This window comes from Zophobas morio, unplaced genomic scaffold (genome assembly GCF_036711695.1).
Source record: "Zophobas morio isolate AGI-343-1 ecotype UQ-CSIRO unplaced genomic scaffold, CSIRO_AGI_Zmor_V1 ptg000031l, whole genome shotgun sequence".
NCBI classification, from domain to species: Eukaryota; Metazoa; Arthropoda; class Insecta; order Coleoptera; family Tenebrionidae; genus Zophobas; species Zophobas morio.
In genome coordinates this window covers 12,938,613-12,963,085 of record NW_026972136.1, presented here as the reverse complement: position 1 = coordinate 12,963,085, position 24,473 = coordinate 12,938,613, and the positions used below count along the sequence as shown (strand labels likewise).

General features: G+C 33.5%; 3 protein-coding genes across 3 annotated transcripts; 1 reads left to right on the top strand and 2 right to left on the bottom strand.

Moving 5' to 3' along the window:
- Window positions 1–6,247: 6,247 nt before the first annotated feature.
- LOC135139268 (centriolar and ciliogenesis-associated protein HYLS1) lies at window positions 6,248–7,527 on the bottom strand. The gene is made up of 3 exons (XM_064069439.1): window positions 7,250–7,527; window positions 6,761–7,201; window positions 6,248–6,703 (listed from the first exon to the last, which is right to left on the bottom strand). Exons 1-3 carry the CDS (start codon window positions 7,344–7,346, stop codon window positions 6,537–6,539), a joined length of 705 nt encoding a protein of 234 aa, XP_063925509.1. The 5' UTR covers window positions 7,347–7,527; the 3' UTR covers window positions 6,248–6,536.
- Window positions 7,528–7,752: 225 nt separating this feature from the next.
- On the bottom strand, window positions 7,753–11,335 carry LOC135139267 (molybdenum cofactor sulfurase 3). The gene is made up of 8 exons (XM_064069438.1): window positions 11,175–11,335; window positions 10,863–11,019; window positions 10,193–10,810; window positions 9,546–9,939; window positions 8,620–9,133; window positions 8,355–8,567; window positions 8,089–8,306; window positions 7,753–8,040 (listed from the first exon to the last, which is right to left on the bottom strand). Exons 1-8 carry the CDS (start codon window positions 11,254–11,256, stop codon window positions 7,843–7,845), a joined length of 2,394 nt encoding a protein of 797 aa, XP_063925508.1. The 5' UTR covers window positions 11,257–11,335; the 3' UTR covers window positions 7,753–7,842.
- A 3,736-nt stretch (window positions 11,336–15,071) lies between these two features.
- LOC135139665 (serine/threonine-protein kinase fused) lies at window positions 15,072–24,436 on the top strand. The gene is made up of 6 exons (XM_064069970.1): window positions 15,072–15,443; window positions 15,499–15,612; window positions 15,666–15,811; window positions 15,865–16,380; window positions 23,250–24,291; window positions 24,345–24,436. The coding sequence occupies exons 1-6, from the start codon at window positions 15,261–15,263 to the stop codon at window positions 24,414–24,416; spliced, it is 2,073 nt and encodes a 690-aa protein (XP_063926040.1). The 5' UTR covers window positions 15,072–15,260; the 3' UTR covers window positions 24,417–24,436.
- The last annotated feature ends 37 nt before the right edge of the window (window positions 24,437–24,473 follow it).

The window sequence follows — 24,473 nt, the reverse complement described above, 5'->3', positions numbered from 1 at the left end:
TAAGTGAATCGCTCTTGCAGCCGTTTTAGTTTGAAATTTAACAAGTCGGACGGCGCGGAAAATTACTGACACTTTGCGACTCGAATCAAATAAGGGTGTGGGGACCAAAAATCTGTGCAAGTTTCAAACTAGCATAACTTTATTATTGAATGACGAATTAAAAACGCAACTGTTAACATTTACTGCCCATTCACAATGGACATAAGACATAAGAACGAGCGCATAACATAATTTACGTTTTTGGTTTGTGTCTGGCTTATGCTTATCTACGTTCACAGTGGACAGAGTGAACTCTGTAAGAATTGTTAAACTGCGCAAACGCAGAACGGAATAACTCCCGGCTAAACATAGAAACGGCTAACCTCAAACTGAGTCAATCAAAATATCTAACCTACGATTTCATACGATATTCGAACTTGACAACTCGCAGTACAGAACAGACTCGCAGTGTGAAGCTTTGATTATAATTTATATAATATAATCAAAGGTGTGAAGTGCCAAGTGCCAACTGTCAAAGGAAATTCAATAGCAGCATTCAAAAGTCCCTAGATTTTAACATAATTTTGACATAATTCGTGCACAAAGTTGAACTTATTTCAACTTTGTGTACGCACACAAGAATTACATAAAACGTTCATAAGCATAAGAATTACGTTCGTCCACTGTGAACAGGGGTACACGTTTTCCATCGTTTCAACTTTACGTATTTATGTAAGCTTTATGTACTTGTTATGCCTTATGTCCATTGTGAATGGGCAGTTATAAAACAACTTTATAGAGTACGATTTGCAACATATCTACTTGGTTCACAAATTTTTGTTTTAACACGGCGCGGCGCATTAAATTTGTGAAAGCCAATATTTTTTTCTGCCAAATTTTCAGCAATACACATTGCTTAATTCTATATGTGTGAAGGGTTCCTACTCTACATTTTTTACACAAATTCCACTTTAGATTTCTTCAAAAGCGTTCAATTGGTTGCAGTTGAGGAACGTTCGGAACATTTTTGTCCTTAGGAATAAACTGAATATTTATATAAGTCATTTATGCATCAATAACGTTGGCAGTGTAATGATTCAGAATTTTTTTTTAATTTTTGCTTTTGTTCCAATTTTTGTTTTTCTGAACATTTGGGAATTGATTTTCGCTTTGCAAATATGATTTTATTCTCCCTTAGTAACGTACTTTTTGCCGATTTTAAATTTCTGTCAAAAATTTCTAAATGGCATTCCAAGTTTACCGTGGTTAGTGAGTATGGATGTTAAAAATGGGACACATTTACACTATTATATTACTAAATTACTAGTTATAATGTTTCAATACATGGTTACTGCCATGGTTCTGACTGATTAAGGCTTCTCTCCTCTTCTGGGCCATTTTTGTTGCTGGAATTCCACTTCTTGTCTGTCTTTCTATCGAATTACCATTCTCTAGAGTTATAATTTGTCCTTTTTGATATCCCCATTTGGAAAAAGTGATTAAATGTGAAGGCCTTTTTTAAATGCATACGGTCTGTATAAAATTCGGCAAACACATTTCGGCAATTATTTTCATTCGAGTGTTCCATTTTCGCACAAAATATTAAACTTCTAGTGGAATTAGCGATAATAATTTTTGATAAGTCGTCGCCTGGGAACATGTTTGATCCACAGACCAGAGCGCGCTCATGCCAATGTCGATTCTAAGCGTTCAGAATTGAAAAAAGAAATTGAAAAGTTCCCAAAACTGATAATGTTGAAACAATTGAGAAATCGAAAAATCTATAAATCGAAAAATTTTAAAAATCGAAAAACCAAGATGGCAAAATTAAAACTTGAAAAATTCAAATATCGAAAAATTGTAAAATCGAGAAGTCTAAATATAAAGAAATAAAAAAAATTAACATTTCAAAACAGAGAAATTGAATAATTGGATAAATGAAAAATCGAAACATCGAAAAATTGGAAAGTTGAAAAATTAAAAAAAAGTGAAAAATCGAAAAATTAAAATGTAAGAACAACCGTTCCACAAAATCAGGTGTTCTACCTGAGCGCATTCATAATCTTTGTACAAATGTAAATACGTCCTATCTTTCGTCTACCTGCCCTACGCTCCTACATACTTTCTCTTTCCGTTTCTAGAATTTTCTAAACTATTTCTTTACCTACTACCACCTATTTGAAACCGAGCCTACCTGTCGACCATTCAAACACCCTTCGATCTTCTTCTCCCTGGCACTCTCAAGCAGTAAAAGGAACTAATTAAAATCTGAAAACCGTAACCGCCGCTTTTTCTAAAAATCACCAACGATACCCACAAAAAAAATGGAAAATCGAAAAATTAAAAAAAAAACGGAAAATCGAAAAATAAAAAAAAGTGGAAAATCGAAAAATAAAAAAAATGGAAAATCAAAAATTTAAAAATTCCAAAAATTGAAAAATTGAGATAGAAGAACTGAAAAGTCGAGAAATCGAAAAACCTAATATTTTAAAAACTGAAATGTAGAGATGTACCGACTGTAGGTCTGGCCGACTGTTCGGCTTTGCTAAAACCGGTTTATAAATGCTACAGACAGTGTGTTTTTTTTTTCTATTTCTCTGACTATCTTAAAAAATTGTTTTATTTTAATAAAAGGAATAACTAAAGTTCCTTCGTTTTCCAAAAAATGTGTTAAATTTGTTTGGATAATTTTAACATATAATTTTTTTTTGTAACTCAGTACAAAAATTAAGAATAACACAATTTATGGCCATTTTATACAATATTTTAACTGAGATTAAGTTGATCGCGCATTTAACAAGGCCATTAGCGACGTCTCATTGGCGTAGAGTCGGTCACATGGTACTTTAACGCGGGGTTAAAAATTAAATCGCAATTAAATATTTAATTGAGGTTCTGTAAACCGGGTTTAATTGTTTTATATACTTACAATTTTAATTTTAATAAAAAAAGCCGACCGATCGGCTGTTTTGCCGACCAGTCGCCGACTGCTAGCCGACGATGAAAAACGGCCGAATAGTCAGTTTATCCGACTGGTCGGCCACTAGTCGGTACATCCCTACTGAAAAGTTTAAAAAACGAAAAATTGAAAATTCAAACAGTAAAAAGCCGAAAAACTGAAAAATCACAAAATTGAACAAAATATTCAAAAATTAGGAAGTTAAAGAATTGAAAAATTGAGAAATAAAAAATTCAAAAAGCAAAGTCGAAAAAAGTAGATTAATTGAGGAATCGGAAATCTGAAAATTCTGAAACGTCAAAATTTGAAAAATTAAAAAATGTTGAAGAACTGAAAAATCGAAAAGTCTAAAATATAAAACATTGAAAAATTAAAATATCGTAAAATTGAAAAATGGAGAAATCTAAAAATCAAAAAATAAAAAAAATAAAAATTGAAAAATCTAAAATATAAAAATCGAAAAACTAAAAAATCAACACATCGAGAAATCAAAACTCGAAAACTAAAAAAAATTGGAAAACTGAAAAATCGAATAATATAAAAATCTAAACACAGGAAAACCGAAAAGTCGAAAAGTAAAAATCAAAAACCGACAAATCGAAACATCGAAAAACTCAAAAACTGAGACATCGAGAAATCGAAAAATCAAAAGATGGAGAAATCGAGGAGTCGAAAAGTCGACAAGTCGAAAAATCGAAAAATTGAGAAACCGAAATAGGCCAAAATCGACAAATCGAAAAGTTAAAAATGGAAAAATTGATAATTCGGGATCTCAAAAATTGAAAAATCGAAAATTTAAAAATTGGGAAAATAAAAAAAATAAATTATAGAACAACTGAGAACTCGAGAAATCGAAAAATCTAGAATTTTAAAAATGAAAAATTACAATATCGAGAAGTTGAAAAATTGAGAAATCGAAATATAAAACGGTCGAAAAACTGAAAAATAATAAAAATATCATAATAACTATATCTACTATAATGGCCGTTCATTTTTTTATTTAAATAAAGGATGAATTTAAACGCATACACCAGGCATCCTCCAAAAATTGGGATTTATTGGCATGTTGTCAACATGTGCTTATCATAACAATAATAATTAAAGAAAAGCTGAAATTTGGTTAAAATTGGACAAAAACTTTTCACCAGTCCACCGTTCATTTGGGGATGGGTTATTTTGCTTTAACGTAATCGCACTGGCCACAAGTCTGATGAGTTGGTGTTCGTCCAGACTACTGTTAACGTAGTTCACAAGAAAAAAGGAGGGAGAGCCACTATCCACTATTACGTTTGTGGATGAAGTGAAGTGAGGGGTAAAACGGAGCATTAGCCCCGCACTTGTCCATAAGGTTGCCTCTCTTTTAACATCTATATTCACTGGCTGTAGTTCAAATAACAGCCCTTTTGGCTTCTTTATTTAAGAAAATGTTGATCAAAAACACAAGACCAAGGAAGCAAAAGTAAGAACAGGATTCGGTGACCTGTGTCATGCTGATGTTCTGCTATATCTGACGATGAAAAGGAACCGGATTGAATGCAACGTTGATTTTCAGATAGGTATTCTAATTTTAATGGACCGATCAGTTTCACCTATGTAAACTGCACCACATGAACAGGGAATCCGATAAATACCTTTTTCAACACCGACCCATTTTCTCTCATTTTAATCTCCACCTATTGCAATGTAATTACTGCTTTTATTTTATAATTTAGCAAACATTAAACAGTTTTGATGCGATTAAGAAGAAGTGTGGATTTAGAATTTTTAGGAGATCTATTCGACGTTTCATCATCAGCTACAAATAAAATTTTTCTTTGCTGGTTAAATCTGATGCATGTAAAGTTGGGTAGTCTAAATGTCTGACCACACAGAGATGTTCTTTTCGGTAATGCTCTTCAGTTTTACAGTTCAATATCCAAATGTAGTACGAATTGACTGTGCAGAATTTTCTTGTCAAGAGCCATGTTCTTTGATACGTCAGTCACAGTCTTTTTCGAATTATAAACACCACACCAGTTTCAAATCATTAACAATGGTTAATCCAAATGGTGCTATATCATTTCCTTCTGATTCTGACAAACAAATTGGGTTTGTATCAACTATAAGAAGAAAAGTTACCAATAAAAAACTAAATAGTAGGTACTCGTAACTTAAGACAAATAGCGATAACACTATCAACCTGTAGACGTGAGAGTAAAACAGAAACTAAACTTAAAGATGTTTTCTACCAATTGCAATAACCAGATCGCAATGCCGACGGTCCAGACCTTTATTGCTCTGACTTCCGTTTATTGAATAAAACACTACATTTTACTTTGATTTTAGATGTTGCAATTCGCATTTGGTTAAGTATAACTTGTCTAGATCTGGGGGAGGCTCAGCATCCCCTAGCCTCTCCTCAACGACAGCCTTGTCTAGGAATTATGAAATATCGAGAAAATATGAAAGTACCAAATTGCCTAATGGACTCCATTCTGTACAACTTGAAAGTGTTTATGTTTATACATCGGAAGAATGTCACGTAGAAATTAGTTTGATTTGAATGAATTCGTCCCCTCAAAACAGGATCAAAACCATCAAGTAGTAAGCTACAATCGACAAAATGTTCTGAATATCATTATTATAATTCTTATTAAATAAAGACGTTTGTATTTTCACATTTTCGGGAAAATGGAGCGACTCGTTTTTAATTTGATCGATAAAAAATATTAATGCAACGATGAATCACAAGTAAAAACTCATCATATTTTGCACATTTTGGGTAGAATTTATTCGGCAAAGTTTTGAGATAACGTCATCAATTTTTTGGGGTTGATCAACAGATACATTTTATTTAAAAAGTTACCTTGCTTACAATAACTTCAAAACGTCTGCAAGATTTCAAAATATTCAGGTTCGCAATTCTTGATTTAAACAATAAAATAAATTGACTCATTAATTTTTTTAAGAACCTGTATACGCAAATCTAAAAAATATTAATGCAGTGATAAATTACAAGTATAGACTCATCATAGTTTGCACAATGCAAATTTAAGATAAGGATTGTTCAGCAAAATAAACTATCAAGAGATCAACTGTCTACACTACACAGGGCCGTACGCGCCCGTAAACCCTTTAGATGATTTATGGCACGGCTATTTACATTTTCAATGTACTTCCTAATGCTTGCGGTCATTGAAATTGCAGTGCCATAAAAACGAAGTCAGACTGGGACAACTATACTTTATTATTACGTATATCGTTTACATGTAACTTCAGTTGTTATATTATACAGGATATGTAGATTGGTACTGTAATAAACAAGTGGGAGAAATGTATGAATTATATTGGTACGGAACAAAGTAACAATAAACAAAATCCAAGATATAACACGCTGTATTCAGTAAAATCCTACACTATGAAAATTACTATTGGATAGTGTGGAAATACAGTTGGTAGAGTTAGTATTAAAAATATACTTCCATCACAATTTTTGCATTTTAACAAAATTTAAATCTTTGCTCCCAAACGATTGTTAAATATCATATTTTTTTTTATTTACATTATACAGCCATACATTTATGTACTTTGTTTAATTTTTTTTTTTATTCTTTATACCCTAGAGACCGACCCTTGGTCTACTCAACATTTTTTCTCGAACAGCCCACCTCAAATTTGCTCTTTGGCATTCACCTGGAATTTTCTGCCGTTGCCATCCAGCTTTGTACTGGTGATATAGTGCAACTGGGTCACTTTTTTGACTTGTAAGCATTACAGGCCTGATAACTGTAACCAAAAATAAATAAATGTAATAATTACATTTTGTACAACAAATAAACTTACATGAACTTTTTGACTTACAAACGTTAGTAGGTTTTTTATCAATCACAACATTTGATTTGTTTTGAAAAGGATTTGTGTCAAGTTCCACTTCCTCTGCGTCTGCGAATTTATCTTCACTTTCTTCACTAATTACGTTTTCTTTGTTATGCTGTATACAGCTATGAATACATCTATTCTTTCTCACATACAATGAAATAACGCTTTCTTTTTTTGGCACAATCTTTGCTTTTGATGACAAAGTACTGTGTGAGTATAAACTTTGAAATATGTCAATAGGATTTCGAGGTTTTTTTGTGTCTGCGTCTTTGGTGTCTGGTAGTTTTTCACTTTCATTGTCTGCCAGTCTACAACTTGAATTTTCCATCTGTTTTTCACCTGATTCATTTTGAAAGTTTCCTGCAAACTTTTTCCGTTCTTCATACTTTATTAGTTTCTTCAAATCTACAACGTCTATATAAATAACGGCATCAAAAAAACGGTGCTACGTACCTTGTACAAACTCTTTTAGTTGCATTGCATTTATATTATTATAACCGAGATAATTTAAACAATTCAACACCTCTCTTGACGTGATTTCCGTCGGCATGATGAGAGAATGCGATTTATTAAAATTAAACAATTTTGGAGCCCTAAACAAAAAATGCGCCTTGAGTATACGTTAACCCTAATTTTTAATTTTCAGATGGAAAACACTCGAATTTTTCACACTTGAACCTCTGCAACTGAGATTTTTTATAATAACGTTTTGTTTTTGTACCAACCTAAAGAAATTAACTCCTCCAAAAACTAACTTCACGCGCAAGGTCACCAGTGGCGTTTCATAATTAGTTTTTTCCTTTATTATAAATTAGTAATAAACATATAATATAGCTTATATAGGTAAATTGGACAAATAATCTTCATCTTAAATAATAATTAAGTAATTATAATTATAGTACGAACTTTTGGTACGTCATCAGATTTTGAAAAAAGTTACAATTATTAAAACCAAATAAAAATCAACAACCAGTATAATTTTTACGCTGTAAATACAATACAAAATTTACATATCAGAATGCAAACACTACAAACGAAATGGATGTTTAGTTTCCATTTTTTCTTCCTTTAACTTTACAGCCAATGTACACGTAAAACCGGTAATTTTCTGATCTATTTAGGTACACTCCAAATGATATTTTTCCTTGAAAAGACTTGGAAAGTATTTGTAGCGGTTCCTTGGATGTTTTTCCCGTCGTTTGATCAATGCATATCATTTGGCACCTAGTGCAAACACCGCCAGACTAAAAAATCAACGAATACAAACAGATTCACAAGAAGTGCTAATTTACCTTGAAAATCAAATTGTCAAAAATAAATTCTTCGCACTCATTTTCAACCAACGCATTTCGAAATTTTACAACAAAATTAGGTCTAAATCTCTGGATTGTGTTTTCCAAACTTTCGGGTAATTCGTGGTTTCTGGCTCGTTGTCGCAGCCATTCTACACTTGTTACGTTTATTAATAAATACTGAGCTTGATTAGCCAAAGACAACTGAAACTGTTCACCTAAAATATCCCATTTAAGAAACTATCAGCGCACAAAATAAAACATACTTTTCTTGGACGTCCTACTTGTTTCATCATTTTCTGAACACTGCTTTAATAAACGAAGACCAGGATATTCTAAAACTTCACTTAACCAATCGGCTACTTCATGGCCACAATCCCACGCCTGGATTTTATCTCCACACACTTTGCTTTGACACAGAGAGGCGAAAATTTGTGAATTTTCACTTATATCGACAGGGATGCTGATCATTTTGTGTCCTAAAACGCCGAATTATTTTCATTTTTTTTTATTAATAACGAAAACGAGTACCTGGATAACTTAAAACTAAAGATCTCGTTTCCAAGTTAATACTAGGACGGATAAGACACAATTTTTTGTTGTTTTTTTGAGTTACGCAGACTCCAGATGAATTTATGATCATCCATTGTCGATCGTATTTTAAACCAGTCGATGTTATTGGCCACTTATCTTCAACTACAAATCCACTGCAAGATTTGATTGGATACAAAATAATTTGTTGCAAGATGCCTTCTTCGTCGGGTTGGGGTTCCAAGGAATTAACATTATTGTTACATTCCACGATACTTTTCTGACTTTTACCTCCTCGATCAGTCAGAATAAAACCGTCTACAGACTGCTGTTGCAATGTATAAAAACTTTGTGGGATCTTTTTGACAGCTGGTTTAGTAACAAAACAATTTTCCATCATTTGCAGAAATTTATCTGCATCAGTTTTCGTTGACATATACCCAAATGAAATTCTGACTGATCCGGTAGGGTAGCCGCCAATCAAATCATGCTGATCTCCGCAAACATGCCCAGCCTGTGTTATCAAATTATTGCACAATAATTACATTGGATCATCCTCAGGATCACCAAACAGATGCATCAGCGATCACGTGAAACAATTAATGTACAAGAATGATACGGGACACTCGACGAGAGCTGGAATTGCGATTTTAAAGTACACTTTAAAAGGTATGTGTCTTTTAACTAACGGAATCTATAGAACTGAAGGTAAGCGAAGAAAATTGTTGCTTCTCCGATGGGAATCGAACCACACGTTTACCGCTTGCCGGGCGGGTGCCCTTACCACTAGACTACGAAGGAGCTAATCTTTCTCCGCTTACCAACGTGTTATTGTGTCGCCACAGAATCTTTGTTCACGTGCTTTCATTACAGCATCAGTTTGGCGATTCCAGTACAGTAGCAGCAATTTATACATTCGTACTTACATCAAACTGTCTTTGTACGTCTTCCGAACTCATATTTAAAAAGTGCTGACATGCACCTGGATTGCAGAAGCACCCAGTTCTCAAGTGAATACCATGTAAATTTGCAAAATTTAAAACCTCAGCATATCCCACATAGTCGCCATTGTCGCGTAAAACATTGAAATTAACAATGGCTCCTTGGTCCCTCGACGTCTCGAAAGTGGTGTTATGATATAAAATAACAACCGGTTTGCCATTAGAATGGTGCAAACAAAGCAAATGTCTGTAGACATACTGCGCCAATGAAAACGTATGTTTTGAAATCAAGTCAATCGACAAATTCAGTCTTTTGAGAGTATTGAAACCTTCTTTAAGTGCTAGTATTGACAGGAATGAAATTGTGCCATCTTCAAATCTACAAATTCGTAATTATTAGCAGGTTATTTTATATATAATTACATGCATTTAGTCAAAGATTATAATAGTGTTTTGGTTCCAAACTAAAAATGCGAAATCTGCGAAAGTACCGATTGGTGTAAAATTTTGTAATTATATTAAGAATATCTTGTAGATGGTAAAACGCTAACCAAAATTTGTCTAATCATCCCCACCACTAATATGACGATGTCACTTCAAAATTGTAAATAGTAAAGCAAAGTCAATGGTACCTCTCGTGGATAATCTCTCTCATCACAGCAACATTTTCAAGTGTTTGAGCCATCAAAACCGTACCACCTCCATAATACCGTTTTTTCAGAGAATCACAGCTAGAATTCCTCACTAATAAAGCTCCCAAACCAGTTGGATATCCAAAAATTTTATAAAACGAAATAGTAACAAAATCTGGTTTAATTGTTGACAAATCCAATTCGTTTGTGGAAGCATAACAAGCCGCATCTAATAGCACAAACCAGTTTCGGCAACTCGTTTTTAAAATCGGATTTAGTGCCCCTTTTTTCACGTAGTCAATCCACGCCACTGGATATTTAGTACCGGAAAAATTGCTCTGCGCGGGAAATACAAACAGAGAATTACAGTTATCTTTTCCATTGTCGTTCTTGACATCTCCGTTTAGTTCGCTAAGGGCATCGTTCACTTTAATGCAACAAGTGTCTTTAGCATACGCCCTCATGCCCAAAACGGAAGTATGATTGTCTTGTAAATAGGCAAAAATGCCATTTGTTTTATATGTGAAACTTTCACCAACTAATTTTAAAGCTGCAGTGGCACTGGATGTAAATATCACAGAATATTCCTGTGAGTTTGTTTTGAAATGTGTAAGAATTCTAAAAATTCGTGATCACTGGGGGGTTACATATTTATACACCAAGTACTTACTGATATCTGACTATATCCACAGCATCTTCTGTCAACTTGCTAGAAACGTTTTTAGCATGTGGATTTGCGTACAAGTTTTCAGATAATTGTTTTGCAATTTGCTGAAGTTGTTTTTCTGAATATAAAGTGGCCCCTGCATGTTCCAAGTAGTATTGATCTAAAAACGACTTGGATTAATAGTCGAACTGTCAAAATCTTAACCTCTAGTAGGCCCCTACTTTCACAGAATGTAAAAGTTTAGTTGAAAATATCACGTGTTAAATTAATTTGATTTAATTAATTATATTACTTAAAATTTGGGAGTGTAATTACCTGATAGCCTGTGGAACTCGTCGGCAATTAATTTAGTTTGCCTTGAGGAATATATATCACGATACTTGCAAAATTCGTTCATTTTATTGTTTTATTTTTGTGAAAGGTGTTTACTTATTGCAGATACGTCGAGCGTTAAATAAGTTGAACAATGTAGATAACGATTTAGAAGTAAGGATAAACAACTGATATCAGTTTCGTCATATTTACTCTTAGAGAAATTTGTTTCATAATAATAGAACCAAGAATAAAAGAAATGTTTGTCATCATGTGAAGAAAAACATCAATTATACCTACGTATATAACTATATGGCCAAGGCTATTGTACTTATGTGAAAACACGTATAGTCCAATTAGACCTAAGTACCGATTTACTTCCTATATTTCAGTATTCATAAAAATCAGGAATGGACAATAAGGAATGCCCATTTTGATAACTAATACTGACTGGAATAAGCACCCATAAAGGCATATAGATTTTTTGCGCATTTGGTGATGGAGTTTTAATCTAGCATTTACTTATTCATCAGACCACTTTATTTTTAACTATACGTACTGTGATAACCCAAACATCCCGCCTTAAACTGACATGTCAAAAAAAAAATTAAAGCCCGCGAAAAATTCAAAAATTTGGCCTTGACAGAACGTCTAATAAAAAGGAACCCTACGTTGTGTTTGTTTTTTTTTTGCGGCGGAATGCGTTCAGGTTCAGATGGAAGTGGTGGACCCCCAAGGTTGGAAAAGTACCGCTAAATAAAACACAAAATATATGGAGGGGACAAAATCGTTTATTCCTCCACTGATAAAAAAAAAGCTGCGACCACGGTGGTAGCTGCGACTAAGTTGTGACACCTCTTAATGCTCAGCTACAAAAAAACCTTGCCTAACTTTGAATGAAATCAAATCAAACGTTCTGAATCAATGTAAATATTTAAATATCACAAAATTAATAAAAACAAAGAAAAATTTTAATGAAAGTAACTGGATTACTACTGGATAAATTTAAAAGTGTGGCAGTCAACAAGAGAACAAATTTTTAATAAAAACTCTATGCAGGGACAACGGCACCAGCGCGCAATAAGAGTGTGGTGATCGAACTATATCAATTTCATTGTGGAGCACAACAAAATTATGCATAGGGGGCGTTGTAGCACGAGCGGAGTTTGGGGCTCCTGGTCGTGGCTGTTCTCCCCCCACGACGGTGATTCTACTCTATTCCATCAGCAACTCGTGGTTGGAAATCACGGCTATAAATAAGCTGACGTAACGTCATCCCGACCGTTCCCCTGACTTCTATTCTAAATCTGACAGCTCAACATGGAACCGCGCACTCCGCTTCCGCCACGTGTTATTGTGTTATTTAACGTCAATTTCAATTAAATGTTCAATTTCTATAACTCTGACATTAAACTACAACTGAACAAGTGTTAAAGTTTCTAACAACATTTAAATTCGCCTTATAATCTTGTGAAATTTGAAACAGCAAAGAATTTTTATTTGAGATTAAGATTGGACAGCAGATAATTTTATGATGGAAGCATTAATCAACAAAATATTTACAAAACAAAAACTTAGCAAAGATTTATAAAAATGAAAAGATCTGGTGTGAAGTAAAACTTGTGCAGACAAAAATTAGGCTTCAGTGGTGTAATTTTCAGCGTGGCGAGAAAATGTGTCTCGAAGATATAACTTTCACGTTGCGAGAAAAATATGTTTCGATGATGTGATGATGATATGATGATAATAACGATGATAACTGCCGAAAGGGAAAAAATTATAATCCTCTCGTACCTCAATCCACGATATTATGAATTCTACCGCATTTTCCACGGTCCCCTTTTCGCGTGGGACAACGTTAGATTAATTTAAATAACTGAAATGAGCTATTAACAATTTTGTGTGAGGAATTAAGAAGTGTTATAGTGTAACACTTAAGTATAAGCATCCAGAAATCTTATTTATAATTTTATAAACAAAGGACGAGTCATGAATAAGTAAATCTCATGAAATGTCCTAGTAAGTGCTTTATCTGAACAATCTCATGACTGTTAAATTGTGTTAGAACCAGTAACGATTAAAATCCTAACATGAACTGTGAATTTACAAACAATAAATCAAATTTAACCACGTGTTAGCGTCGGTTGAAAATTCGTTCCTGTGATGAATATGTCTGTTTTATAACAGACAGATAGGCGGAAAATGGGGAGTTTTTCGTACTCTAGGGGTTACAAAACGTCGAGGAAACTTGGAAGCGGCGATTCGTCGTAAAGGACCTAGAACGATAATTCCTCAGCATAAACTCAAGAAGTAAAAATATGTCATCATTACTTGAACGATCTCGTTAAAAAAGATACTATTTGTTCAGTCTGTTGGAACGGTGCATTGAACAATTATAGCGGACACATAACTGACAATCTAGTTTTTGTATAATTCAGTGACGTAACTAACAAACTGTTTCGTGAGTGAGGCAACTAAATAATTTAGGGAGCCTATTGTTATAAACTATGTATATGACCAGTTACCCTTTGAACAATAAAACTTGAGAAAACGTGCAATATTTTTCAAAAATTGATAAAACTGATGTAAAAGAATTCAGTATAGAGCCCGAATTTCAGCAATAATTAAAAAACACTTTTCAGTTTGATTTTTCTCGAGAATTTTGTTATGGTAACGTATTGTTAATTTTGTATTACTGGACTGAGTGAAAAAAAAAAACAACAAAAAAATTGTCTTCACTTCCAACACAAAATCGATTACGATCCATTTTGCTCATAAATGGACTCCCAGGGTTATTGTTCTACTTATAAGAATATAATTAATGTATTTTCTAGCCAAGCATTATTTTTTATACATATAAATAGGTAATCTTTACAAGCACTCTAACAGTTAAATTAAAGTGAAGTACATTTTTGTAGAATAACGAAATATATGTACATAAGTTCATCACTTTAAGATGTAAATACCGATACCGGCATATCAGAGAATGGAATTCAAGAAAATTTGTTTCAGTAATAGTAATAGTAATATAAAAGAAAACTGGGAAAAATTGTATAAAATAACATAGTCTTACACATGTAGTTTATGAATCCGTGTTGATTTTTTACCAGAGATTTACAAATGTTTGGAAAAAATCAAAATTATATAACAACAGTTTGCAATTTAACTTTGAAACTGCAAAATCGAATGCTTTGAAATTTGCAAACTTTTTAAGGTTATCGTAACCATGTAAACTGTTGTTCAAAATTTATTCGTTTACTCCCTCTCAAAATTTTGTCGACTAAATCTTACCTAAAATGTGCACGAGGCTTGTAATTTATCATTCCTCTCATAATTTTTTGGAAGTGCTTATACAGGGTTAGTCTAAAAATGAAAATGAATAAGTCAATTTATTTCCTTGATTAAACTTGAAACTCCAAAACCGAATGCTTTGAAATCTTGACACGTTTTAAGGTTATCGTAAACCTGGTAAATTTTTAATTAAATTATTTTTCTTTATCCCCCCAAAAAACTAATAACGTCGCCTTCAAATTTTGCAGAATTATTCCTATTTAAAATGTGTTTCTATACTTGTGATTTAACATGAACCATCAAGAAAACATGAAATTATTTTTTTTCAAATTCAAATTATTCAAATGCGATTTCGCGCCGTTGTTAGTTTTTTTCAGCGGGAAATTTAAAATTCAAATACGTCACAGACCACGTTTAATTCAAGTACCACCCCCACTCCGTCAGTCCGTGTCCGTCGTGATGTCCAACACATGTCCAATTGTCCATAGAATAACCCCACTATTTTGTATGATTTTCTATGGTGGTGTCTCAACAGGTGTCGCTAGTAACATTAGAAAGCTATTGTTAGGCAACCATAAAAACACGAAGTGTATATAAATATAGCCACAATGTAAACAGATCAATTTATGTTTAAAATGAAACGAAAAATCATTTAACAGCCGGGCTACTTTTTGAAAAATTAAAGTCGCCAGATAAAAAAAAAGCGATGAACGTGAGGTGACGTGAGAGTGAGATGTCAAAAAAGAAAACATTGGAGGTGTGGGAGTATTCTATGTCTATGGATGTCAAATATCAAGGATGTCAACAATCAACATGTCAAAGTGCATGGATAGTAAACACAAACACAAAACACATAATTCAAAAAATGAAATGGATAGGTACGAAGTTATTAAATTACTGGGCGAAGGATCGTTTGGTCGTGTTTATAAAGCAAAAGTAATAGCAGATTCGTCCTTTGTGGCACTAAAAGTAATATGTAAGGTAAATGTCTTCAGAAAAAGTCAGCACAGATAATTTTTAAAATAACGTTTACTAGGCTAGAAGATCAAATAAAGAAATAATAGGGCTACGTCGAGAATGCGAAATTCAACGAAACTTACACCACCCGAATATCATACAGATGTTAGATTCTTTTGAAACAGCAAGTGAGGTACTTAGCTGTTACATGAGTTATTATCCAGTTCCTTAATTAATTTATTTTAGATCGTCGTAGTAACAGAATTTGCCCAGAAAGAACTAAATAACCTACTGGGCAAAGAAGGTTATTTGTCAGAAGAGAGAGCAAGCCCCATAATATGGGACCTAGTTTCAGCTTTATTTTACTTACATTCTCATCGGGTTCTACACAGGTAGAATGATAAAATAACATTACACCTTTCATTTTATTATATTTTATTCACAGAGATTTGAAACCCCAAAACATTTTAATAGATTCAACAAGTCGAGCAAAGTTGTGTGATTTTGGCTTTGCTCGTAACATGAGTACTGGTACTCATGTTTTAACATCAATTAAAGGAACACCACTATACATGGCACCAGAGCTAATAGAGGAACAACCGTACGATTATAAAGCAGATTTGTGGTCTTTAGGTTGCATTATGTATGAATTATTAGTGGGAGCGCCACCATTTTGTACTGCTTCGATATTGCACTTGATTAGGTTAATACGTCATGAACAGATACAGTGGCCTACATTTGTTTCAGAAAATTGTATCAGTTTTTTAAAAGGCCTTTTACAGAAAGACCCGGTAAAAAGGATCACTTGGGAAGAAATTAAAAATCATAGTTTTGTCAAAGGGCATATTTTAATTTGCGGAGACTCAACTAATATGCCTTTGACGGGACCTTTGTCTGAGAGTACATTAGAGGTTAAAGAGCAGCAACGAAAGGAACAGCTGAACAATCGGAATAAGTCAAGGTGAGTTATTAACCACTCAGTATCGTTTTTTAAAATATGACTACTATTCGAGTACAAATTGGTTGACCCGTTTCCGTCTGTCAGTTTGTTGTCTATGTTGATTTTTATTAGATATTCTCCGAAATTATTGGACGTATTGTCAAATATTATATGCATTTAAGGAATATGATGTAGATAGTGAAACGCTAACTAAAATTTGTCTAATACTTCCAGTAAACAATGTGATAATGACATTTCAAAATGTTGCATAGTAATTTTTTTTTAATTTTATGAAATAACATACTTCTGTCCATGTGGTTTATGAATCTGTTGTGTTAGCAGGCTGGGGGAAAAATAAATAAGTGAACAGAATAACAATTCGTGAGAGTTGTCAATAAATACATGTTTTCTCTTAAAAAGATCTTTTACTGATAAAACATGGTGGCAGCGGTAAAAAGATCGTATATTCGTTAAAATCATACGAAGAAATAGCAGAGAAGATATAAATAGTAATTTGAAATTACATAGATCATGACTGGACCGGAAGGAACACCTAATCCGGTAAAGGTAACGCATACTCCGGTGATGGGTATGCAAGCTCATGTTAGTCCACCAGAAAAATTTACATTTTCTATGCCTAATACTTGGCCCCAATGGAGAAAGCGGTTTGAGCGATATATGTCCATATCGGGACAGAATGATAAGCTGGAAGAGGAGAAAATAAATTTATTGGTGTATATCATGGGAGAAGAATCTGAAGATATTTTATTGCAAGCTGCAGTTACACCTAAGAGTTATGCTGAGACATTACAGTGTTTTGAAAATCACTTTGTTCCAAGGAGAAATATAATTTTTGAGCGTTACAAATTTAATTCCAAAGTTCAGAAACCGGGGGAGTCAGTGGAGAGTTTCATTACTAGTCTTCATTCTCTGGCTGAAAGTTGTGACTACAGAGCACTAAAGGAAGAATTGATAAGAGATTGCATAGTGGTTGGAATGCTGGACTCCCGGACTAGTGAGCGTTTACAATTGCAAACAAATTTAACTTTATCTGATTGCGTATTGGCTGCAAAACAAGCTGAAATTCAGGCTGAGCAGAACAGAGAACTTCAAAACGACATGCGTCAGCGTCAAGTTGCAAAACTGTCAGTTGAGACAAGAAATGCTAACAATGGTAGCAGTACGGGTGATATGAAGAAACAAAACTCGTTTCAGAATAAGTCTTTGAAGTATCAGTGTGATAAGCGCTGTCCTTTTTGCGGTCTGCAACCTCATTCCAGAGATAAGTGTCCTGCTAATGGAGTAGTTTGTCGAAAATGCAAGAAAAAGGGACATTTTGCTAGAGTATGTAGGAGTGTTATGATTAAATCTTTGGAGTTACTTTCTGAAGAGGAAGACGTAGATCTTGTAGGGACGATTTATTTAAACCAAATTAATACTCAAGAATGGATCGCCTCCTTATTTGTTTCAGGGTTAAACAGAGTTATTGAGTTTCTGGTAGATACTGGTGCTGACGTTTCTTGCCTACCCTTTCATTATGTGCCCGAGAATCTATTGTATAAAATACTAAGTCAAATAAAATTATTTCTGGCCCGTCTGGGATTAAGCTGGGGGTTGTCGGTACTATGTCTGTTAATTTGATCCAAGGGGACAAACTGTTTAAGACAGAGTTGTTTATTATTAAAAATTTGACAAAACCTATTCTAGGGAGGACTGGGATTATTAATTTAAATATTATTCAGTTTAAAAATAATGATGGCTTATTAAATTTAAATACTGTAGCTAATAATAGTTCATTAAAAGAAATTGTTTCGGAAAAGTTTCCAGGAATCTTTAGTAATATCGGAACGTTTAAAACTGAAATGGAGATAAAAGTAAAAGAAGGTGTTCAACCTTATGTACAATCTGTACCGCGTATAGTACCCCTCGCCTTATTAGATTCACTAAAATTGGAATTAGAACGATTACAAAAATTAAATATAATAGAACCTGTTGATTATTATACTCCTTGGGTCAGTCCAATTGTAGTTGTGAAGAAAGGTGAAAAAATTAGATTGTGTGTGGATTACACCCGTTTAAATACAGCTGTTCTGCGTTCTTATTTCCCAATAAACAAGGTAGAATTAATCTTAGCTAGGTTAAAAGGGGCAGTTTATTTTAGTAAGCTGGACACTACATCAGGCTTCCATCAAATCAAATTAAGTAAAAATTGTCAAGATTTAACAACTTTTATAACCCCTTTTGGTCGATTTTTATTTAAGAGACTTCCGTTTGGGATTTCTTGTGCCCCAGAATATTTTTCGATCTTGTTAACTAAAATTCTAATTGGAATAGAAGGTGTAATTAGTCATATTGATGATATTTTGATTTTTGCTGCGACTATTGAAGAACATGATAAAATATTAAACGAAGTTCTTTCTCGAATAGCTGCTGAAGGGATTACATTAAATAAAGATAAATGTGTATTTAGAGTTAAATCCTTGCAATTTTTAGGTCATCAAATTTCTGACAAAGGTATTTCTATTGATCCAGATAGAATTTCTTCAATCAATAAGTATCCAGAACCCACAAACAAAAAAAAATTGTTACAATTTTTGGGAATTATTAATTTTTCTAGTCGCTTTATTCCTAATCGTTCAGAGATTTTAGAGCCACTAACTTCGTTGTTAAAGAAAAATGTAACTTTTATGTGGGGTGTTTCTCAAAAAGAATCGTTTGAGACAGTTAAACACTTATTACAGATTAGTCCTTGTTTAGCATATTTTGATCCTTCTAAGAAGATTTTTATTTCTGCAGATGCTTCGTCGTATGGTTTGGGTGCATGTCTCATGCAATGTAATGAAAACAAAAAAGAAATTATTGCCTATGCTTCTACTAGATTACTCTCACCTACTGAAAAAAGATATGCTCAGATTGAACGCGAAGCACTTGCATTAACTTGGGCAGCAGAAAAATTTCGAGAATATATCACCGGAATACGAATAACTTTTGAAACGGATCACAAACCATTAACTCAAGTTTTACAAACAAAACCCATAGATGACTTAACACCTCGTTTACAGCGTTTCAGAATTAGATTAATGAGGTTTGATTATGAAATTTATTATGTACCAGGAAAAAATCTAATAGTAGCTGATGCGTTATCAAGAAATTTTTCAGGAGATTCGCGTAGTCCAGAGGATGACGAGTTGGCTCATGAAACGGAGGCACATGTTAATTTGATAGTACAATCTGTTCAAGTAAAACCATACTTTATTGAGGAAATTAAACAAGAACAGGCCAAAGACTCTATAGGGGCAATTCTGAATGAAACCTGTTAAAATTTAAAGGTTGTTAAAAATCAAGTTTTTTGTCGGATGTGTATATTAATTGGTATTCCGGATCCCGATAAATTAACACCATGTTAAAATTGATATATTTTTATCGGATCCGTTTAAATTTTCGGATGACTTCGTTAATTTGGTTTAAACGAACTACCCAGTGTGCTTCGTGGCCTATTTTAGGTTCAAGATGCCTTGACTTTACTATCATAAATTCAAATTTTGTTGGAATTGAGCTTCTTAAACATAAAATCTGGTATAGAAAAATTATAATATAAAATTAAGGAGCAGACGGAGACGGACCGAGACCAAGTGGTACGTGTTCAACGGTGATCACAATTTGTGAGGTTAGGAGTGCAATTAGTGAATCAAAACATTCAAAACAAATCCAAGTTTATTCTGGATTCTTGGATAATTTATAATTTGGCATCAATTACTATATTTAACTACAGGAAGATAACTACTAAGAATATAAGAAATTAACTCCACGGTAAGTTTATACTCAAGTAAACTGAAGAAAAAGGTATTGGTTTTAGGTTATGAAATTTTATCATCCGATTTGATGTTCATATTGAACAACACATAATAGTTATGTATGTGTTCAGTCATGTGATTGCTTTTCTGAAATTAGCTGAAAATGATACGTTTCCAAAAAAATCCAGTCTCCTGAGGGAGAAGTGTTACTTTTTATTAAAAACGCACCAAATGATAACTTTTTATTACTTGCATAAAGTTGCTTCAGTAATGGGTGCTTTTTGTGGTTTAATGCGGGAGGAACTGGCCAAGCTGCGCATCAACAACATTGAAGACAGATGATTTGTTTCAGTGGTCGAAATAGCAGACTGGTGCCTCGAAAAGCTTCACAATCATAAAAGAGTACAGTATAGGAGCGTCAAATTTAGTTAAGTAATTGAAAATTGTATTTTTTACTTGGGAAATGAGAATAGAAATTATTTTCGTTATGTTTTTATGTAGGTATGAAATGTTTGTAAATTGTTAATTAAAATAAATTATTTTCCAAATGTAGTTATGTTGTTTTTAATAACCATAAAAATTAACTTGCAATTTGCGGGCAATTATCATTTGGAGCATTACGAGGGTGCTAATTGCTACCATTTCCAAGGTATTATCGTTCAGTAATTGACAGGTGAAAAATAAATTAATCAACGGGCCTCACTTTTTTGCTGATGATTTATTAATAACTACTTACATTCTTTGTAAATTCTCTTCATAATTTACTACAAATAAATGCAAAATACCGTCCAGGTACGCCATTATTGTTTTTTTTTTGTTAATTAAAGGGTACTAGCGAGGGATCCTTTAAAACTGTCACTTTTAACGGATTCATTTAAACACCCTTGTTAAAATTTAACATCAATTTGATGTTTTAGAATAGTAAATTTTGATTTTGTCGGATGTTTAATTTTAAAGGGTATTAAAATTAAACGGACTTCAAAATTAAACAGTACAGAAAAGAGATTCATTTTTAACAACCTTTAAAATTTTAACAACCTTTAAATTTTAACAGGTTTCATTCAGAATTGCCCCTTAAATGTCAAACGTTAAAGGATTATTCTATAACTGGGTGGCCTGCTAAGACTAAATTAGAGGAGAATATACGTCCTTACTACCAATATCGATTTGAAATTTCTTTTGTCCACGATATATTGTTGCGAAATAATAGAATAATTATTCCTAGTTCTTTGCAGTTGAGGTGTTTAGAATTTTTACATCGCGGACATCAGGGGATTGTTAAATGTCGCGCACGAGCGAAAACGTCTGTGTGGTGGTTAGGTCTTTCTTCACAGATTGAAAATTTAATTAGAAATTGCCCTGAATGTGTGGAACATAAAATTAATTTTAAAGAACCTTTCTTAAAGGATTCATTTCCCGAACGTCCGTGGCAAAAAATTGCACTAGATTTGTTTAAAATTGATAGTTGGTACTTAATAGTGACTGTTTATTACTCAAGATTCTTTGAAATATTCAAATTAAATAAAATGACAGAATCCATCATTATTGCTAAACTGAAGACATTATTCAGTCGCTTTGGCATTCCTGAAATTGTAAGGTCAGATAATGGTCCACAATTCCAAAGTGAATTTAAAAAATTTGCTTATGATTATGATTTCCATCACATTACTAGTAGTCCTTACTTTCCTCAGTCTAATGGTTGCATTGAAGCGGCTGTAAAAATAGCCAAGAGTCTTATTAAAAAAAATCCTGGTGGTTTAGATTTAGCTTTATTGGCTTATCGTACTACACCATTAGAGTGCGGATATAGTCCTTCCGAACTTCTCATGAATAGGAAACTACGGTCAAATTTGCCTATTTTGCCAAGTCAATTAAATAAAGCTGTTAACGCTAAACTTGTTTTTAAAAGGGAGGATAAGGCTAAAGATAAAAGTATTGACCAGTTTAATAGAAGACATAGGGCCCGAAATTTATCAGAACTGAAACAAGGGGACAGTGTTTGGGTAATTGACTTACGAATATATGGGAAAATAATAGAGGTCTTAAGAGAACCACGGTCATACATGGTGGAAACTAATTTTGGAATCTATCGGCGCAACCGATATCATTTAGTTCCAGCTCCTTATTATATTTTACCACCTCCGCTCATTTCGACATTGCCTCAGCCTCAGCCTTCTGAAAATAGTGTCAACATTGATTCAAAATTAATGAATAAAAGTTCCAGAGAAGTCAGCACCAATATCACTACAGGAATTCATAATTCATCTGATAATGTTGTGTCGTCACCTCCATGGTCTGTTCCTCCTCTGCGGCGGTCAACTAGGAATTCAAAGAGGCCTGCTTATTTGAAAGACTACGTAACCTAGCTTAAAAGGGGGGGATGTTGTGTTAGCAGGCTGGGGGAAAAATAAATAAGTGAACAGAATAACAATTCGTGAGAGTTGTCAATAAATACATGTTTTCTCTTAAAAAGATCTTTTACTGATAAAACAGAATCCGTCTTGATTTTTTACCCTAAACATCCAGATTTTTGGAGAAAAAAGGAAAAAATATATAACATTTTATAATTTAACTTTCAAAAGGTTTTGTATCAAATTAACAATGTCACTGTCAAGTTTTGACAAAACAGTGTTGTACGTCACTTTGGAAAATGGCATAGTTAACAATTTGGATTTTGCAAAGGACCGGGAAGAATGCGTTTAAATCAAGGTATAAACTTAGGGTTAGCCTTAGTATCACAAACGGAATACCCATCACTCTAGGTAGCGCGGGCATAACAGGCGTGCCTCTGCCCGATCGGGTCTTCAATAATAATAAAAAATGCACTATGCTTTTGTTATAAATTAAATAATAAATTTTACGCCTGAAGATAAGCGAAGAAAAATGTTGCTGCCCCGGTGGGAATCGAACCACACATCTCCCACTTGCCGGGCGGGTGCCTTGACCACTAGGCCACAGAGCGACTTATCTTCCTTCGCTTACCAACCTATTATTGTGCCGCGACACGCCAATTACCAGCATAATTAATCAATGCTTGTTTCTTATATATTTACTTTATTGCATCGAAATAAATTCTACTATTCATGATTTTTTTAGGTCACTAAATCATCATAGTGGCGAACACGTGAACATGGCCAAAATACCTCAAATGAATAACGTCAGCGGAAGCAAAAGCAACAAAAGCGATTCTCAAGATACAAAAAACAATAATATAATTTTAAACGAATTTGGTAAGCTTTCGATAGAAGACGACCATAATTTAGCACGAAACAGCAGTCAGCGTACCGATAAACCAAATTTTATAGAGGAGAATCATCCCATTGAAACAGAAGAATGGATAGTATTTCTTCAAAAATCTATGGAAGAAGTGATGTGTGGAGATTTGACATCGTTGACACAACCAAGTTTGACGAACATAATTGTATCACCACTACGCAACACCAATACAAGTTCGAAAGTTCTGAATTATGTTACTAAACTGCTGTCAATATCGTTTGTTTTAAAAAGTGTTTCCCAAGATAGCAAAGACCGTATAAAGAAGGTTTACCTCGACGTTAAGTTAGTTCCAAATCTGGTTTATTCTTCCAAACAAATAATGAAAATTAAGAGTGAAAACAGTTCTAGTTCGTCAGTTTCGCTGCCAAATACGCCGCTTCCTCATCGAGATATCTACAGAAGCGTTAGCGATCTGACAGACGTGGATATTCAGTCTTTAGAGTACATCTACACGCTAATTACTCATTTGGTACATCTTGATAATGAATTCTTACTACAGTTGTGTGATTCACTTGCTGTTTTGAATGTTTTCGCCATTTTGAGATCCTTTTTAATAGTCTGCAAAAGCAGGGTACAAATCATAATGGATTTGCTAGCAATTTTTACTCACATTTTACGAGTTTTCCCCGAGAACGTTGAACTGATCGAGAAAATTATACTGAATGAAACTGTTGAAGATTCTGCAGTTAATTTCGTCGAATTACTAAGATATAATCACCCAGTGATGCAGGAACGAGCCTGTCTCTTTTTACAATACTTAGGGAAATATTTGACCACCAATAAAATAGAAACGTTATGGAATGAGATAGTAAGAGAAACTTTAGAAGCGCTGATGTATGATTCCAACGAAAATGTCAGAAATGTAAGTATTTTTCATCGAAGTTCATTTAAATTATTATATGTTTATTTTTATAGGCTGCAGATAAAACTGTAGATGAGCTGAAATATAAAGAATTTTATAAACAGAAAAGCGTAAATATTATTTAATTTTTTGAGCATGATTTTTAGATTGAAATGTATCTTAATTTTGCATTGAAGTCACTA

Excerpts from the sequence above, each read along its gene's own strand:
- LOC135139268 (XM_064069439.1), bottom strand. The coding sequence starts at position 7,346 with ATGCCGACGGAAATCACGTCAAGAGAGGTGTTGAATTGTTTAAATTAT. Across the intron at positions 7,202-7,249 it reads ACTAAAAGAGTTTGTACAAG|ATTTGAAGAAACTAATAAAG; the intron begins GTACGTAGCACC and ends TAGACGTTGTAG. Across the intron at positions 6,704-6,760 it reads TTGTAAGTCAAAAAGTTCAT|TTATCAGGCCTGTAATGCTT; the intron begins GTAAGTTTATTT and ends TTTTGGTTACAG.
- LOC135139267 (XM_064069438.1), bottom strand. The coding sequence starts at position 11,256 with ATGAACGAATTTTGCAAGTATCGTGATATATATTCCTCAAGGCAAACT. Across the intron at positions 9,134-9,545 it reads ACGTACAAAGACAGTTTGAT|GCTGGGCATGTTTGCGGAGA; the intron begins GTAAGTACGAAT and ends TTGATAACACAG. Across the intron at positions 8,568-8,619 it reads TTTAGTTTTAAGTTATCCAG|GACACAAAATGATCAGCATC; the intron begins GTACTCGTTTTC and ends TCGGCGTTTTAG.
- LOC135139665 (XM_064069970.1), top strand. The coding sequence starts at position 15,261 with ATGTCAACAATCAACATGTCAAAGTGCATGGATAGTAAACACAAACAC. Across the intron at positions 15,444-15,498 it reads CACTAAAAGTAATATGTAAG|GCTAGAAGATCAAATAAAGA; the intron begins GTAAATGTCTTC and ends AACGTTTACTAG. Across the intron at positions 24,292-24,344 it reads CCAACGAAAATGTCAGAAAT|GCTGCAGATAAAACTGTAGA; the intron begins GTAAGTATTTTT and ends TTATTTTTATAG.